We start from the raw sequence: 18,584 nt of genomic DNA, 5'->3' as shown, positions 1-18,584 counted from the left end.
TGCTGTTTTTGTGTGCAGCTGTCTGTGAAAATGGGTGTCAGAATGGTGGACGCTGTATTGGACCCAACCGCTGTGCTTGTGTTTATGGATTTACTGGTCCACAGTGTGAAAGAGGTAAGAAGAGAAAAGAGAAATGAGAGCCTCACTTTAAAGAAGCCTATTTCATTGTAAAAATGTGTAATTTTTTGTTTGATGAAAATTATTCTAATGAAGTCACATTTTTACTCTTTTTTGATTATGTCTGTAACTTGAATGGTAAGATTTTGAGACATAGCAGCAGAAGCACCTCAGTTTTTCCCACCAGAGTGATCTCAGTTTGGGAGGCCAACTCTGGAGCTGTGGCTCTAGGATAATATTGAATGGTAATTCGAATAAGGTGCTTAATTCAGATTGGAAGTCACTGTTGGGAGTACTGCTTCCATGTCAGGAGGTGCTTGGCTTCAAAACCCACAGAATATCACATACATTTTTCTAAGCAATAAGAAAATATATTAAATGACAAAAAAATGTCCAGAGCTAGTGGGCTTCAGGTAGGGTGTGATTAAGGCTTTCTTCTGCTGTGCTGTTTTTATTGGCTCTGCTCTCCTGTGTGTTTCAGTTTTGCCTTACCCTGGAGTTCTTTGTGGGTGTAAATGGCTGTCCGCAGTCCTGAGGCGGCATGCTTCCTGTTCACCTCTAGACAGAGAAAATGTCTCCTCTAACCCTGGGTCAGTAATGGCCTCCAGATATTTTATATGCGGCTAGCTTAAGCTTGAGTGTTTTAAAATAATTCATGGCAAGGGGGGTTAATATGTCTGATGTAGACTTTTCAGGGCTTATCCTTGTAGCAGGAGATGATTTAAACTTCCCCAACGTCACATGGCAGTGATAGTTGGGTGTCTGAACCTAGCAGAGCTTTCCTCGGGCCAGAGAAAAGGAGGGGGATGGTGCTGGGTGGCATCCAGAATCGTCCCCTTTATCCATATAAATGGTCAGTCAAGCCAGTGTGAAACCAGGTTACCATGATTTGAGTAGCAGTTAAGCTCATGACCTCCAGTGTTGATGCACCAGGAGAACTAATAATAATATCCTGATGGCAAACGATGGCTATGGTATGTCAAAGAAATTAAGCTTTATAAGATGTGATAAATAACTATTTAGCACTGAACCGTAAGAGTAAAAATCAGCTTAAACTCAAAGTAATATTATGCAATCATTCATTGTTATGAACATCCTAAATTTATTTTCCCAGGCCTTGTTATAGCTCTAAAGTTGTATAGCACTTTCTTTATCGAGAAACTAGAGTATATGAAGTTATGTCCGTGAAATATTACAGATGAGTAGAGGTGATGGTTTATATATGTATAGAGGCTTTGAATTGTGAAGAAACCTTATATTGTAAAAATTATACTGATTACTCTGACAAAAATTGTATCTTGGTATTCAGGTTAAGTCTTGAGAAGAAACTGAGAAATTAGAATTATATGGTGCAGTTTGAAAAGTAAGATGTAACACTTTTTTAACATACATGTGTATGTATATACACATCAAGATATTTATATCATTCCTCACGTAATGGAGATTTCTTGGAACTGAAGTGTATTTCGCAGATGACAGAGTTTACAGTTACACTTAGGATGAATGTAAATGGCTTTTCCAGATGCCTTTTTTGGGGGAAGAAAAATTAATTATGAAATATTAGCATAAAGAGATAAGTTGTTCAGAACGGAAAAACACACATTTTCTAGATGATGTTAAGTTTATTTAAACACCACAGAATGGAGAATAGTTAAATTTAAAATTTCAAACTTAATCATAATAGGTAGAGATGATCTTCATTTTTCTGAAAGTCATGGAAACTGTGCAGCTCCTCCATCCTGAAGCAGATTACAAGTTCAATTCCTAATTGGCAAAGCAATCGGCTGGGTAGTTTCAACTCAGAGGCCTCCAGGCATTACATCATTTTCAGCAGTTATTCATTCATTAGTTTTGTTAGTCCTTACTAAATTTATGGGAATCCAGTAAAGACTTACATACATTTTATACATGTACAGTAGCATGTTTTCAGAAGAAATTACAAAATTAATTAGTTAATGAATTAGCCGTAGGGATATTTTTTTAAATGTTGGTTTGTTTCTTGAAAGTGTTATTAATTACTACCCTTCAGAGGAAAGTTCTAAAGCTTCATTTCTTCTAAAGAAAGAGTTGGCAATTTCCATTCTTAGATAGCAACCATGAACTTTAACATTTTTAAGAGAGAATTTCAATAGAATTTTTTAAATGTATAATAGCTAATTCTACTAAAAATGGAGTTCATAATTTTTCTCAAGAAACATTATGTCTACAAAGATACAAAAGAAATAACTCATTTATTTTGAAGTTAGTGAATTAAGTTCGTGTGCCCTGTTAACATTTAATGTTTGTAATTTTTAAAAAATTGCTCAGTTTAAAAATATTTTCTTTGTTATCTAAAAAAAAGCCTTTTGTAAAATTAGGGATATTTCTCCTCCCTAATGTAGAACACACGTAATTTTCCTTTAAATTGGACTCTTGGGATCAGCTGTATGATAAAATATGGCTGCTTCTCCAGCTATCTCGGCTTCTGGCAGACTGGTTTCCGGACACAGAGATTGAGTGGTAACTAATGACTGGCACGATTGTGGTATTTAACTTGAGTCTGGGTGCTGGGTAAGCTGAATCTCTTTGGAATTCTCTTCTCACTCTTGTTGATATCTACAATGACCTTTTATACTTAGCATCAAAAAAAAAAGTTCTTGTGGCCACATGTTGATTGTAAAATGTAGACAGCTCAGCTGTGTCCAAGGCACATACATGAAGGTACTCAATTTATGTTTCTTTTTCCATACAGATGACATTTGAAAAAAGATAAATATTAAACTTAATGTGTATCTGAGAATAAATAGAAATGGAGTCAGCATTATTTATCAAGACATGGTGGAATTTTTTTCCCCAAACTTAAAATGTACCTTATTTTTTATCAACAGAAACTTGGAGGGGGCAGACAGGCAAGAAATGAATTTACTTAAGGGATTTCTGGACAAAATAAATGATTACTTGATCACAAATATGGCCTACCCAGAGTCCCTCTTTCAGCTTCTTTGACTGAAGTGATTGTTGAAACCTTTCATAATTGAATTTTCCTTGAAGCTTATATAAGGACTACCTTTTGAAATATATCCTAGACCCTTTTAAGTTATACATGTTACTACTACAAATTGGTTTTTATCAGGTAAACATGACCTCCCTTAAAAGGTGTGTAAATTCTGTAAAATTTCAAATACCCTAGTGCTTCGTTACATTTCCTTTATAAGGTGCATCTTTCAGTACATTTTAAAGGAATAAAAGAGGACTAAACAATTAATTTTTAATCTGCTGACATTTTCAAGAAAAATTCCTTTTGTTAATCTTCATTTGCAATGACAAAAAATTGTGAAATCAAGTTGCAAATATTAGAGTTTCTAAAATATAAACTTTCAAGCCTTTATGTCAAACGAAAATGGATTGATTTTACTTTAGGGCAGTTTTCATAAAATCATCCAGTTGTAGAACCTAAGGCATGAACTCAGTGTCTAAAAGCAAACCTGGGAGAAATCACTCAGTCTCTGTCCCTCTCGTCAGGGACACGCACTCACTGCAACATGAAACGTTGTTTTATCGTCAAAGCCCTGCTTGCTATAACTCTACATCAGTGTACCACTGCCCAGGCTGGGCATTTAACAGATTTATAGTACATCCCTTACTGTCTAGTTCAGTGGGACCATGATGACGACAACTTGTCTAAAATGAATCAACCACAATCCACCACTCAGGTTTGCATGATGGCAGCCTGAAGTCTAATTGTAAACTCTCGAGTTAGTCTACAAATTTTTGTTCACTCGCCTGCATTTCAGGAGGTACAGTAACTATGATAGCCATTAAACCTGCTTAGACCTTATCCAGGTTCTCCAAGACCAGATGTGGAGATGAACAAATTGGAATTTTCCTGAATTCTGGGAATTATAAAAACTAAACTTTGTTCATAAATAACTGTTACACTTGTTAATCCCATGGCCTTGGAATTTATTACAAAGTATGTAGGGTGGGTTTGTACATCCTCTGAACATTCATGTAATGTAGCAAATTAATAGTATAACCAGGAATACAGGGGAGTGTGGTCAAGGGAACAAGTTGGTATTACACAGAATTCTGTACACAGTGGAAGAAATATGTAAGCAATATTTTTAAGGGAAAAAGTCTTCCATTTTAATTTTCTTTTTTAAAAGTGGTACATGTTCATTATATAATAATTTAGAAAATAAAACAAGAGAAGAAAATGCAGTTATTCATAATTCCTCTACTCAGGATTAATTGCTATTAATATTTTAGAGAATATACTTTTGAGTTGTTTCTTTACTGCACATAGAGTGTTTAGAAAGAATGGGATCTTTCCATTCTCACTGAAATCTACTGTTCTGTAATATGAAATGCACTTACATCTTGCCTTTCCTTTTGTGCTATTAAAAATATTATGTTATAGATTGTAATGGTTGCACTGCATATCATAATAACACCAAAGAAGAAGCAAGATTTAAGTGCAAGATATAAGTGCTTTGGGGATATTATTTTTTTACCTTTTTAACCACAAATTAGACTATACAGGAGAGGAACCAAACTGATTTTTTAATAATATTTAATATTTATTCATCCAGTATTTGTTGAGTGCTAATTAAATATTAGGCTAAGTACTTAGAACTTGAGTCATAAAGAAAAGCAATATATACTCCCTGTTAATGACAAGAAAATTGTCTATTTAAAGACCAGACTAGTCACCTACTTTAAACATGAAGATGCAGTATGGCACAATAAATGCCTTAATAGGAGCAGGAACAAAAAGTAGGACAGCTCTGAAATGTTCCTAATTAAGGGCGAATTAGAAAAGTCTTCTTGTCAGTTAAATGAATACAGAATAAAAAAACATAGTTCATTACAGTTGGAAACACAGTGTCAGACTAATTTCTGTAATGATATTATAAGATACATCATGATTGAGTCTGGTGGTAATAATATTATTTAAAGTCCGTGATTACCAATTACCATAGTTGGTAAGCTGATATTTATTTTGTAGAAATAAAATGTCTCTTTTTTATTGTACTCTGAAGATTTAGTAGAAAGAAAATTACAAGGAACAGAGAGAATGTTACCAACTGCAGATGTCAGGCTCACATTTGCCCATGAGCGTGCGCACACACACACATACACACACACACACACACACACACACATTTCTGCACTTGTGTGGCTGTTAAGAAGAACATTTTATAATCTTGCACTCTCTAAGCTAAACTTAGCCTTAAATGGGCATCAGAGAAATACCAAAAGATGTGTGGGAACTTAACTTTTTGGCACTAGCTCAGATGACATCCTTATCTTGAATGCCATTAAGAACAGAGGGAAAGAAAATGAGAGAGGAGAAAGCAGACAGTGGGAAGTGGAGGAAAAAGAAGAGAAGACGATGTTAGGAAAGAGAGGTATGATGCTAGACAAGGAGCAAAGATGCTTAGTTGTATAAAGGACGGACTTAAATCTGGGAGAAAATAGATTCATTGATTGACGTCTCTGGGAGAGGCCAGGCTTTGACTTTTCAATCCTTGGCTTTAGCCTCCGCTGTGCAGATCTGTGGAATAAGACTGAATGTTCTGGCAGCCCGTGATATTTTATCCTCTTTTAACTAAAGCAATGCATATTTCATTTATTCCAGCTCTAAGCACCTTTCTTTGTTTGTTTTTGGTTTATCTACCTAGAAGCAGGGAAACCTACAATATTAAATAAAAACATTAGAATATTTTATATTTGTATAATTCCATAAATATTTTTCTGTTTTCTTGTTTCAACATCAGGTTAAAAGACATTGGAGGTTAACTAGTATGGAAACTGGGCAAAGCTACCACATACATGCACTCAAATTAAATGTAATGAAATGTTATTACATAGGAGTTAGTCAAAAGTAATTGAATAAAATGTGTGTGTAGATTGGGGGAGTTATCTAATATACATCATATATCTCAAAAATCACAAACATTATGAATTTCTAAGTAAAACCTGTCTGCAGGGATTTCAGATAAAGAACTGTGGATCTGTAATCCCTTTATAGAGTTGAGAAGAGTAAAAGCAGTAATGTGTTAAGCACCTGGCACTTACTAAGCAGCAGGCCTGACACCATGATAGGCATCCACTCAGCGTTATTTGTTGTATTTTAGGAACACAGGGTGTAGTAAAAATCAAAGCTTAATATTAAAACCTGTGTGACCTTGGAAATGTGATTGCTCTCTCTGATACATGTTTCTACATCTATAAGTGCATTTATTATATCAGCTTTGAATTATTTTTGTGAGAATTCAATGGTATGATATAATGCCTGGCACCCAAAAAAGGACGGTCATCGATGCCAATATCTTTTTTAAAAGGACACCCTGGTTCTCAAAAAGATGTGGTGGCTGGCTATTTGAAATGGAATATTCAAAAATAGACTCTTAAATGGGAGGGAAAAAAAGGATTTTGTGAACTATTTAAGTCACACAAGTAAAGTTTAATGCTGTTTTTATTGAGACTGGAAGGACTTAGAATAAATAGAATATTTTAAGAGAAGCTCAGATTCCTGAGATGAGAATTAAATGATATATAAAGTTCCTAGCCAGTGTCTGGCACAGAGTAAGTACTTAATAAATGATAAGCTATGATCATTAAAAAAAGCCAAGATATGATATACTGTCTTAGATAAAATTGTCTGTGGTAAGGAGAGATTGTTTCAGGATTACTGGGACATAAATTGTGAACAATGTAAGTTTCATTGCTTTAACTTTTGTGGGTGTTTTGGTAATAGTATAGATGAACTGGAAAATATTGTGTATCATGTTCATTACTTTGCTCGTTATGCATTTGAATTTTTAGAATCTGCTTATCTTCTTTTGACATGTTTTTACTGTAAATGCTACCAGTGTTGCTATTAGTAGTTACTCATTATTTAACTGGCCTCTTGAAAGTGTCTTAGACTGCCCTTCCCTATGCACAAAGTATTGTTTATTTAACGCAAGGTACTTGGAATCAGTAGACTTGCATATTGCTGAATCTAATAGAAGAAGTAGGTCAGAGGGGTTTTTGAACAGTACAGAGATCAGTTCTTCTGTGAACCTTCCTTGACCACCCTACCCTCCACCCCTGCTTTATTCATCTGCCAAAATTTAGGCATGCTCTCCTTTTATCTTACCTGCCATATATTCCATTCCTCTGGAATAGCTTTCTATGGCATTGTGTTGTGACTGCTTATTTACTTGGCTGTGAGCCTCTTAAGAGCAGAGATTTTTAGCTTGAATTGCCTTTGTGTTCCCTGTACTCCACACAGTGCAGCACAATGGAAGCTACACCATACACGTGACACATAAACACAAGGACTCCAAACAGAAGGAGGATGATAAAAAGTACAGAGATAATGAAGGTCCTTGAGTGTTCACGGAGGCTTATTCATTTAGTGTGGCTGTAATACATAGTTAGTGAAAGGGAAGAGGACATGATGGGGCTGGAAAAGTAGACTTGGACCTTAATATGCAAAGTCTGGAATGCCAGAGTCAAGAGGCTGCGTCTATTCACTAGGCGGTGGGGAGAAGAGCTAGGAATGTATCGTTTCCCTCGAAAGTCATTCTCTGCAAAGCTTGATCTGGAGTGGCAAACAAGGTGGAATGAAGCATGGAGGGACTGAAGGCAGAGACCACTTAGGGGAACTCATTGCCTGTCAGCTGGGTCATAGCAGTAGATGTATTAAGTTTGTATAATGTTTTCACTGAGATGATGATTTAATGTGTGAATAAATTATATTATTAATATAAATATGAAATGGAAAATTATGTAATATTGGGGAAAATAATATTTATTGAACATTTACTGTGAGAAATACTTTAGAGAAATTAATACTTACAACAACCCGAGGATTTTTTTTAAACATCACATTACAAATAAGAAAACGGACGCACAAAGAGCTAAAGCAATTGTCTGAAGATCACTCAGCTAATAAAGTAGGATTTGAACACAAGTAGCATAACCTCAGAACCTATGCACTTAACTACAGCTTTCTTTTAAGTGACACAATATTGCAGAAGTAATATATTTCCACTTTTTATGACTTTATTGTGTTAATTGCTCAGAATGAGTAATGATGACAGTGTACATGATGCCATTGAATGAAAAGGATGGGTTGCTATTTTTGGATTTTTATCTGGTCTAGGAAAATCTTTTTGGCTTATAAATTTCAGGTTAGACACCTGAATTTATATACCCAGAGTTTCTTTATGTATGTAATCTTCTAAAATATATATTCAAAATTCATAATGTTTAAAACAAAGTTGAAACTTCTCTTTCCAGCCAAGATGGACTAACAGGAACTAAATTAGCCCTCCTGCCTGAAACAAAGTAAAGGGCAGAACACAATATATGAAACAATGGTTTTCAAGATACTGGACACCCAGCAACAAAAAATAGCGATCCCTGAAAAAATGAAACAAACAGTGTGGCCCGTTTGATTTCCCTCATTTGCCGCTTGAGAAGGTTTCTCCAGGTTGTGCTACAGGAAGAGAGAACCCAGGCACAGCTTGGCTGACTCCCGAAGTACAAGAAATGGAGAGATCATGATGGCTGGAGTTCTCGGGGCAGAATAATGGAGAAGAGACAGAAGCACATGGAGAACTCTGGAGATCTACAGAGGATCTCTCTCACATTTTCAGCAGAGCACTGATCAGCACATGGATATGAGGAATCTGCCTGAGACCGGAACGTCCCGTAATTTGTGGGGTGTTGGTCAGAGTACTCTGAAAGGTGTTGCTTCAATAGCGGGGAATAATTAGCCATTGACTAAATGTTGCTCTGAAGCTGGAGAATAAATCTTAACAGCAAAATATAAAAGGATAAAACACCCAAGAACAGAGTTCAAGAATACAAAAATACCAGGCCGGGCGCGGTGGCTCACGCCTGTAATCCTAGCACTCTGGGAGGCCGAGGCGGATGGATTGTTTGAGCTCAGGAGTTCGAGACCAGCCTGAGCAAGAGCGAGACCCCCGTCTCTACTAAAATTAGAAAGAAATTAATTAGACAACTAAAAATATATAGAAAAAATTAGCCGGGCATGGTGGCATGTGCCTGTAGTCCCAGCTACTCGGGAGGCTGAGGCAGGAGGATCGCTTGAGCCCAGGAGTTTGAGGTTGCTGTGAGCTAGGCTGACGCCACGGCACTCTAGCCAGGGCAACACAGTGAGACTCTGTCTCAAAAAAAAAAAAAAAAAAAAAATCCAATTATATCATGCCTGTAAGAAATCTATTTTATTTGTTTATTTTTCTTTTAAGGTTGCCATTGAGTTGGAAGGAAATCTATTTTAAATTAAAGACAATAACAGATTAAAAGTAAAAGGATGTAAAAAGAAATACTTGGCTAATACTAATCAAAATAAATTCCAATAATAGATAGAAATAGATAAGTCAATAAATATATAGAAAACTTGAACACCACTATCAGTTTATTTGACCTATTTTATATTTATAGAATACTTCACTACATGACAGCAGACAATACACATTCTTTTTAACTACACATGGAACATTTAGCAAGAAAGATCGTATTTTTAGCCAGAAACCGAGTTTCAATAAAGTTTTTAAAGATTCAAGGTATACAAAGTGTGTTCTAAGTCCACGGTGAAATGAAATCAGAAATTAGTAACAGAAAGATCTCTGGAAAACACTCAAACATACAGAAACTGTATAATTCACTTACAATACCCATGGATCAAAGAAGAAATCAAAAGGGAAATTAGAAAGCATTTTGAACTGAATGGAAATGAAAACAATGTATCAAAATTTGTGGAATGCCACTAAATGAGTATTTAGAAAAAAATTTATAACTCTAAAGGACTATGTTAAAAGAAAGAAATTATCAAATGAATGACCTCAGCTTGTCCATTAAGAAATTTACAAAGAAGATTAAATTAAACCAAAAGTAGGCAGAAGAAAAGAAAGTACAGAGTGAAAATAAATGAAGCAGAAAACAGAAAAGGCCAAGAAAATCATTGAAACCAAAAGTTGATTCCTCTCAATGATTAAGTCTCTAGCCACACTGGGTAGGAAAATGCAGACACAAATTATCGGTATCAGGAATGTGATAGGTGATATCACCACAGATTTTACTAAGTGGATAATGAGGCAATGTCATGAACAACTCTCAGCCAATAAAGATGAGGTAGACAATTTCTTAAAAGACATAAATGACCAAAGTTCAGTCAAGAATACAGTTGCCTCTCCATATCCATGAGTTCTGCATCCGCAGATTGAACTGCAGATCGAAAATATTTTTAAAAAAACAAAAAGTAACAATGCAAGAATAAAAAATAACAAACTGGAAAACAATATAACAGCTATTTATACAGCATTTACATTGCGTTAGGTATTATAAGCAATCTAGAGATGATTTAAAGCATATGGGAAATACGTGTATGTTATACGCAAATACTACACCATTTTATATCAGGGACTTGACCATCTGGAAATGTTGGTATCCATGAGGGTCCTGGAACCCATCCCCCGTCGATACTGAGGGATCACTGTAAGTAACATGAATAACCCTATATCAATTAAAGAAGTTGAATGTGTAGTTTAAAACCTTCTTATACGGAAAACTCCTGGCCCAAAAGACTTTACTGGTAATTCTACCAAACATTTAAGAAAACAATAATACCAATTCTGTGCAAATTTTTCTAGAAATTGAGGAGTTAAAACTTCCCAGTTTGTTCTTTGAGTCCAAATTACCTTGATATCAAAACCAGAAAAATACATTTCAAGAAAAGAAAATAACATATAAATATTGATCATGATGCAAAATTTCTCAACAAAATTTTAGCAAAATGTATCAGTAATACAGTAAAACATTGATGATATATAGCCCATTAAGGTTTATCCTAGGATATCAAAAAATCAGCATAATTTGCCATATTAACAAACTTTTTAAAAATCAGAATGATCATCTAAATATATGCAGACAAAGCATTTGACAAAATTCAGATTTCAGATCCATTCCTGAAACAATATAGTAAAGAATAGAAAAGAATTTCCTCAAAATGATAAAAGAGCATTTCCAAAAAATTTATAACTAACATCACATTTGACGGAAAACTTGAACACTTTTCATTTCTTCTATTGAACATAGCACTCTTTGGTTCTAGCAAGGGCAATAAGGCAATAAAAAGAAATGAAAGTCGCACATATTGGAAAGAAAGACGTAAAATTGTTTTATTTGCAGATGACATTTTCTATGTAGAAAATCTGATGGACTTTACAAAAACGCTGCTAGAGTGCATAAGCAAGGTTAGCAGGTTGCAGGATACAGAATCAATGTCAATTGTATTTCTATATGTAACAGTAATCAATTGAAAATTTAAATTAAAAACAATACCATTTACAGCACCATAAATATAATGTAGTATTTGTGGATAATTCTGAAAAAGATGTGCAAGCCCCGTATACTGAAAGCTGCAAAACATTGCAGAGCAAAATTAGTGAAGACCTAATAAATGGAGAAACATACTGTGTTTATTAGTCGGAAGATTGTGGGATGTCTCTCCAAATTGATCCATAGATTCAACATAATCGTGATCAAAATCACAGTAGAGTTCTTACCAGCAATGTATGAAGTCTAGTAGAGTGATATTTCATTGTGATTTTCACCATGATTATTCACTAGGGAAACAAACTAAAATCACAGTGTCACTCCACTGGACTTCATACATTGCTGGCAAGAATGTATATCGTACAGTGACTTTTGAAAACAGTTCATCAGTTTCTTAAAAGGTTAAATGTATGCATATTATATGATTTAGCCATTTCTCTCCTAGTTATTTGCCCCAGCTGAATGAAAGCATATATCCACACAAAGACTTGTACTCAAAGGCTCATAGCAGCGTCATTTGTAATAGCCCCGAACTGGTAACAACCCAAATGTCCATCAGCAGGTGACTGAATAAACAAATAGTATATTCGTATCATGGACTACTTCTTGTTCATACAAATAATCAATTATAGCCACACTATAGATGAAACACAAAATACTTAATGCTGAGCAAAAGAAGCCAGTCAGCAAAAGTACATACATTATGATTTCATTTTCATATAATTCTAGATAACTCAAACTAATATATTATGACAACCAGCCTTCAATGATTGTCTAGGGATGGAGAGGTATGGTTAGGCAGGATGGAAAAATTACAAAGGAACGAGAGGAAACTTTTAGGGGTGATGGACATGTTCATTACTTAGGTTGTAGTGGTAATGGATTTCTACAAATGTAAAAACATACTGTATGGTTTAAATATGCGTGGTTGATTGTATGTTAATTATATCTCAGTAAAACTATTTAAAAGTTGAACAATGAAAGAAAGTCATTGTTCCTCTATTTTTTTGTATAAGTTTGTTTAGGTTTGGGGATTAATGCCTCTGGCCACAAATGTTTTTTATCTGCTTATAGAAAAAGAATGTATTTTATTAAAATTCGAATTTTACTTCTTCTATAGAACTAGTCGATGTTGCCCACTGATACGCAATGTGAATAAATCCCAGTACTTAACTCCTTGAATAAATTAGTGTGTAGTGAGTGAAGTAGAAAAGTCTTAGGGGAATGGAAACTGTATCTCTTAAAAATATTAATATTATAATAAACATAACCAGTTCTTCTGTAGAATATAATGATATTTTTTCCCTTCTTGATCCTCTGCTGGAGTTGAACCTGTATTCACTTGTGGCTAGGGAAACACAGGGTGGGACACTTCCTGAATGATTGTGCCCACTCTTTTTGGCACTTTTAGTTTGGGACTTTGAGAAAGTAATTTCACTACTTACTGTCTGCATAATCAGTATGAGTTTCTCAAGTGGTGGATGGCCAGGAAGCCAGGGAATATAACTAGAAAAGTAGTAGGAGTATATTTTTACTGTTTCCTGTAATACTAGGTGCTTCCTCTCAAGGATTTAAAAACTAAATTTATGTTGGACGTAAATTTATATTCGTAGCATGTAAGGGACAGGAATTTTCTGCCTGTTTTAGTTCATTGAGAGTTTTTGTCCTTAAAAAATTAGTGCAAACTTTTAAAAAAAAATTTACTATTTTAGAGTTACTTTCATCATTATACAAAAATCTCTTTCTCCCATCCAAGTACTAACCAGGCCCAACCCTTCCAAGATCAGATGAGATCAGGTGTGTTCAGAGTGGTATGGCTGTAGAATAAAAATCTTTCTATTATATTATTATTTTTGTTTAAAACTTTAAAATCTGATTAATATACGTAGGTCACCATTTCTTTTTTCTTTTTCTTTTCTTTTTTTTTTTTTTAACTGAGACAGGGTCTCACTCTGTTCCCCAGGCTAGTCATCATAGCTCACTGCAACCTCAAACTCCTGGGCTCAAGTGATCCTCCAGCCTCAGCCTCCCAAGTAGCTGCGACTACAGGCGCGTGCCACTACAACAGGCCAATTTTTTTCCATTTCTAGTAGAGATAGAGTGTTGCTCAGGCTGGTCTCAAAACTCCTGGCCTCAAGCGATCCTCCCGCCTTGGCCTCCCAGAGGGCTAGGATTACAGGCATGAGCCACCGGACCTGGCCCCATTTCCTGACTTATCTACATTATACAATTTCTGTTGTCTCTCCATCATGAGGGGAGTAAATACCATATTTTTTATTATTGCTTTTCCTTCACCACACCTGTTGGCTGATTAGATTTTGTTGTCAAGTAGTTTTTCTAGCATGTGCTCATGAGTGCTTTCTCATTGTGGAGAATGTTGACCTGCTGCCTGTACTTGAATTCCAACTTCGATAGGTTTAATTTGGAGTGCTTGTACTTCTCCCACCCCCATATTTCTATAGATATAATACAATTATTATCTGGCATTGAAGATGCTATGAAAAAGTCTGAATCTAGCCTGATTTTTTTTTTTCTCCTTTCTAAGTCATTTGTGTTTTCCTGGACACTGAAACAGTTTTTACATTATAATTATATATATCATTTGTTTTATGCAAGTTTCATTGAAAATGGTGAGATCATTTGATCTGGAATGATAGTTTTTTCCCTTAATTTTGGGGAAATTTTCTTCTATTATATCTTTGAGTAGTTTTTCTGCTTTATTTTTAGGTTCTCTACTTCAAGTATATTGTGTTTTTTGGGTTAGACTTTTGGTCTATTATCTGGTCTTTAACTGTTTTGATCTTTGTCAGTACTTCTTTTTTAGGTGTGTTTATTCTGTCATTTTTACCAATTAATATAATGGTTTTATAATTATGTGAGATGTTTTATTTTGTCTACAATTTGTTTCTTTAGCCTAGAAGTTTCTCTTTTATTTCACTCTTTTGTATATCACCTTGGCTTTGTTGAGCCCTTTTATTACCAAATTCATTTCCTTTTGTGGTTGTTTAACAGATATTTCTGTAGCACAAAGAAATCCTGCATAATTTTCTTCTGTTTTCTGTTTATACTTTTTTCCAACAATGAAATATTCTTGTGTTTTAATTTGCTTTATGCCGTAAGAAAAAATTAAGAGCTTTATTTGTTACGTTATGGACCCATTTCTTTTTATCTTCTGCTTGCTTAAAATGGCCAGCTCTGTCTAGAGATTCTATTTGCACTTCTTTGTTGTAGATGATTTTCCTTTTCTCCCTTTCAAAATTACCTAAGAGTTATTTTCCTTCCCTAGCTCCTGTTCAAGACCCAGGTACTTCAGGTACTTCCTTTTCTGAGCCCACAAGAGGAAAGGAAGATGTTGGCTGGACTTTGGGCAGCTTTGATAAAAGGATCTGACCTCTGCAGTTTCTTAGGTTATTCTTTGCATGCCGTATGCCAGAATACTTCGTCTTGTCCTGGGAGTGTTCTCTTCTCAAAGAAGATACCCCTGCACTTTGGGTCATCCCTCAGCTACAGTACCTGAAGCACCTTTGCTTTCGGAAAATCATGCTTGCTCTCAGTTTCCCCCGTTTGCTCCACCATTCTCCAACATTAGTTCCTCCTCCCCACAGTGACTGTTGAGGGCCTTCGGCCCAGCCTCCTCCTTCCGGAGAACCCCTTTTCTTTATATGCCCTGTGTCTCCTCTTCTCCAGTTTAATGCTGGGGATAATTGGCCCTGTGTGATGGTGGTCATTCTGTCTTCACTGTCTGGTTTCCTCCCATCTGGTAGCGATCACAGTGGCTGGGTCTTTCTGGATTTTTTTGCTTCTGATGAGATGCTATGTTGGTAGGTCGGGGCTTTTCTCTTACACATTTCTCCTCGTTTCTCCATAAGCTGGAATCAAACTCAGCTCTCCAGGGAGAATTAGTGAGATTTCTCAGGATTTTGGCTAATCATCCTCATTCCCTGTATCATTTGAGGGCAGAGGGGTTATGACCCTCTCTGCTGTTTCTTTCCTTGACTACCATTTTTCAAATACAGGAGAAGTTTGTGCCTGTTGTCTTTGTTAGGTGCTGACAGTAATTTTTTCGTTGGTGGTGTCGTTAGCCTTGACCTTTGCTGTTGCTTATATTAGCTGTAGGAAAGGGAGATTCTAATATATAGTTTCAATAATGTTGTGTTTTCCAGGAAGTTTAAAAGTTTTTGACCTGAAATCTATTTAAAATTACACAGAAAGCCAGGTATAGGGGCTTCTGATAGAAGATGGCAAAATTTGTGATACTGCTGCTGAAATTTACAAATCTGATTGTGGCAATTTATTAAGTGCACATTATTGAACCAAGAAACATTAATTCTGTGGTTGCCTCATCTTCTGTGGATTAAAGACTATGTTTCCCATGACCATACTTCATGTCACGGTTTAATGCATGCGAACTTCTTCCATATGAGCAAAGCTGTATGTTTGTGAATGTTTTCATCGGATTTAGAAATAGCATACAAGGCTTATTCCAAATCTTGAACGAGATCATTTTCATCTTTAAAAAACTTTAAGTTCTGAATGTCACAGTAGAGACTTTAATTAGAATTTAACAGATTGCTGTTCTTGAGCTAATCAATTCACAAGTAATTTCTTGTTTCAAAAATGAGGACATTGGGCTAGATCAGTGTTTACATGTCTTTCTTGGTCGTTAGAATATACCTGGGTATTTTTGTCAAAAATACCGATGCCTGTAGTTGCTCCCTAGAGATTGAGATTCTGTGCTCCGAATGCAATGATTTTCAACCATGGTTGCATATTGTCATCACCAGGGAGCTTTTAAAAATCCTGACACTCAGGCTTCATCCCAGATCAATTACATAAGAACCTCTGGAGCCCTGGGACCTACACCCAAACAAACATTAGCATTTTTTAAGGCCCCCAAAGTGATTACACCGTAAAGTAAAGTTTGTGAAATACTGGTCTAGCACGAGGTCCTTACAATATACCCCAGGATATTTTTATAATTAGGCAAGTTTAAGAAATAATTTAAGATATCTCTAAGATTTTATCCAGTAATTCAATTTTCACATTGAATAGAGCCCAAAATAAAGCCACTCTGAATAAAATTTACTATGAGATGATTTTGAACAGTTTTATCATGTCGTAAAATTCTGTTCTTATAATAGATTTTGCCTCGCTCTGATGTAGCAAAATTGGATTTGGAAATATTCTACAGTATCTTAAGGTTTTCTCCATATCTCACTCTTGTGAATCCCAGTTACCTCAGTGAGAAGTGCATGCTCCCTGCAGGGGGTGAAATTGAGCCAACAGTGTTGATAATGGCTTCAAATCTTGGCTTGGTTACTATGTGGGAAACTAAGAAATAATCCAGATATACTTTAAAGATCATATACAAAATGATTTTTAGATAAATGGAAAGCCTTACCCAGTTCTTTTTTTAAAGGAAAATCTCACTTGTTTGAAGCAAATTTATTACATCATCTCTTGCCAAAGTGAAACCCTACATCTTAATCAATGATTACATTATAGATCTGTAGATTACAGTAAGACTGTTGTGTGTAGATTATACTGAGATATATAAAGGAAAGTAACATTACAGACTTTTTTGTATTATAATACTTATATTTTATACTATTTCTTTTTTAGAATAATTATTCATATCTGTAAGTATTCATTTCTCACTATACAGTTATGTATTTCCTGTTGTTTCTGACTATGCAAAAGTGAATAAAGTGTAGTTTACTTCCCGGCCTTTGAGTGAGGCCAGAGAAACTTGATCTTTTTCTTGTAATTATGTCAAGAGTGATTTCTGAAGGAGGTGGTGCCTGAGAAGCTGTTTGATAAAGTGACAGCTTGGAGGGTTTGGCTGGAGCCTGGGAATACCAGATGTTATTTTGCAGGCAGATAGTACTTGAGGAAAAAAACCTAGAGTCAAAACCAGACAAGATCAGAGAACAGCTGAGCAGATAACGGTGGAGGAGATGAAGGAGTGAGGAAGGTACTTTGGGGAATTCCAGTAGAAAGTATTATATTAGTTAATTAAAACCACAATTCTGTGGTAAGATGTTTGAGGGTTTTCTGGTGATGATGTCACCTCCACATCGGTTTGGCTTTGTCAGGTGACTATTTCCTGGAGTCCCCAAAGGAGGCAAATGTGTCCTGCCCTCTGCGCACCTGTTACTGTCTCTAACACACTGCCCCCACTCCGCGCTCCTGCCGGGCCCCCCGCCTCCCTCTCACTTCTCACAGTCCTCAGTTCTAAGGGGACGGCTCACCTTTTGCATTTGCTTTTCCTGGTGCTTGGTGGGTGCCAGAGAGGGAAAGATTGGCCTAGGGATGCAAGGTTCTAAATTGGGAGTTATTTTACAAAGTGTCTTTTTACATTCCATGATACAAATGGTTTAAAAAGGTTTTCTATTTAGTTACTAGGATTATGAAACACACTCACCCAAACACTCAACTAAAAGCAATTTGGAGATTTTTGGGTTAAATTTCTAAACATCACATTACAAGGATCTTGAAATATGGCTGTAACCCTTCCCCTAGTCCAAAGATACTGCTGTGAACTATAAAAAGTACCCCGTTTTTTAGAAACTTTACTGCCAGAACTTCGTCATAATAAACACAGAAATCTAAGTGACAGTGTGTGAGTGACCCCTGCCCAGACTGCAGTGCTCTTTTCCTTTTACATACTGGTTCAGGATGGCACAGGCTGCCTCATTGCCGGTTAGGATGACAGGAGAGCCAAACATTAAACATAGTAGCTTAATAACTACTATGTAGAAGTTTGGAGTGGACTATTTGCACCCACGACTTTGTTCTTCATTTGGGATTAGATGTGTGGTGATTATCAAACCAGATCTAGGAAATTGAGTTCATAGTTCATAATGGTTCAACAAAATGTGGTGCACAAATCTCTGAGGATCTGGGATTCTGTGAGTGTACTCATCTGTGGCACATCCATGTGTGTCAAATATTAAGTTTCCCTAAGTCTTGTGCTTAGTATTCCATGTGTTGATATGTCATCAGGCTGCCCTAGAACTCCTGAGCAACCAGCTGATAATCAGCATAATTCAAAGTGAGGAACCTCCTCCCCCAGCTCATTCCCGTCTTTTGAAGACATTTAGAAAAAGACATTTCCTCAGTCTTAAATG

The 18,584-nt window shown here is 35.8% G+C and overlaps 1 protein-coding gene across 1 annotated transcript in view; it reads left to right on the top strand.

The window, feature by feature from the left end:
• Window positions 1-18,584, top strand: part of FBN2 (fibrillin 2) — a 288,365-nt gene that overhangs the window by 18,745 nt on the left and 251,036 nt on the right. The window contains exon 5 of the mRNA XM_012645034.1: window positions 19-114. Coding sequence (XP_012500488.1) covers window positions 19-114 — 96 coding nt within the window. The remainder of the gene's footprint in view (window positions 1-18; window positions 115-18,584) is intronic.

The sequence above is a fragment of the Propithecus coquereli genome, unplaced genomic scaffold (assembly GCF_000956105.1).
Source record: "Propithecus coquereli isolate 6110/MARCELLA unplaced genomic scaffold, Pcoq_1.0 Scaffold224, whole genome shotgun sequence".
NCBI lineage: Eukaryota > Metazoa > Chordata > Mammalia > Primates > Indriidae > Propithecus > Propithecus coquereli.
The sequence above is the reverse complement of the archived record's forward strand: the minus strand, read 5'-3'. Positions and strand labels throughout refer to the sequence as shown.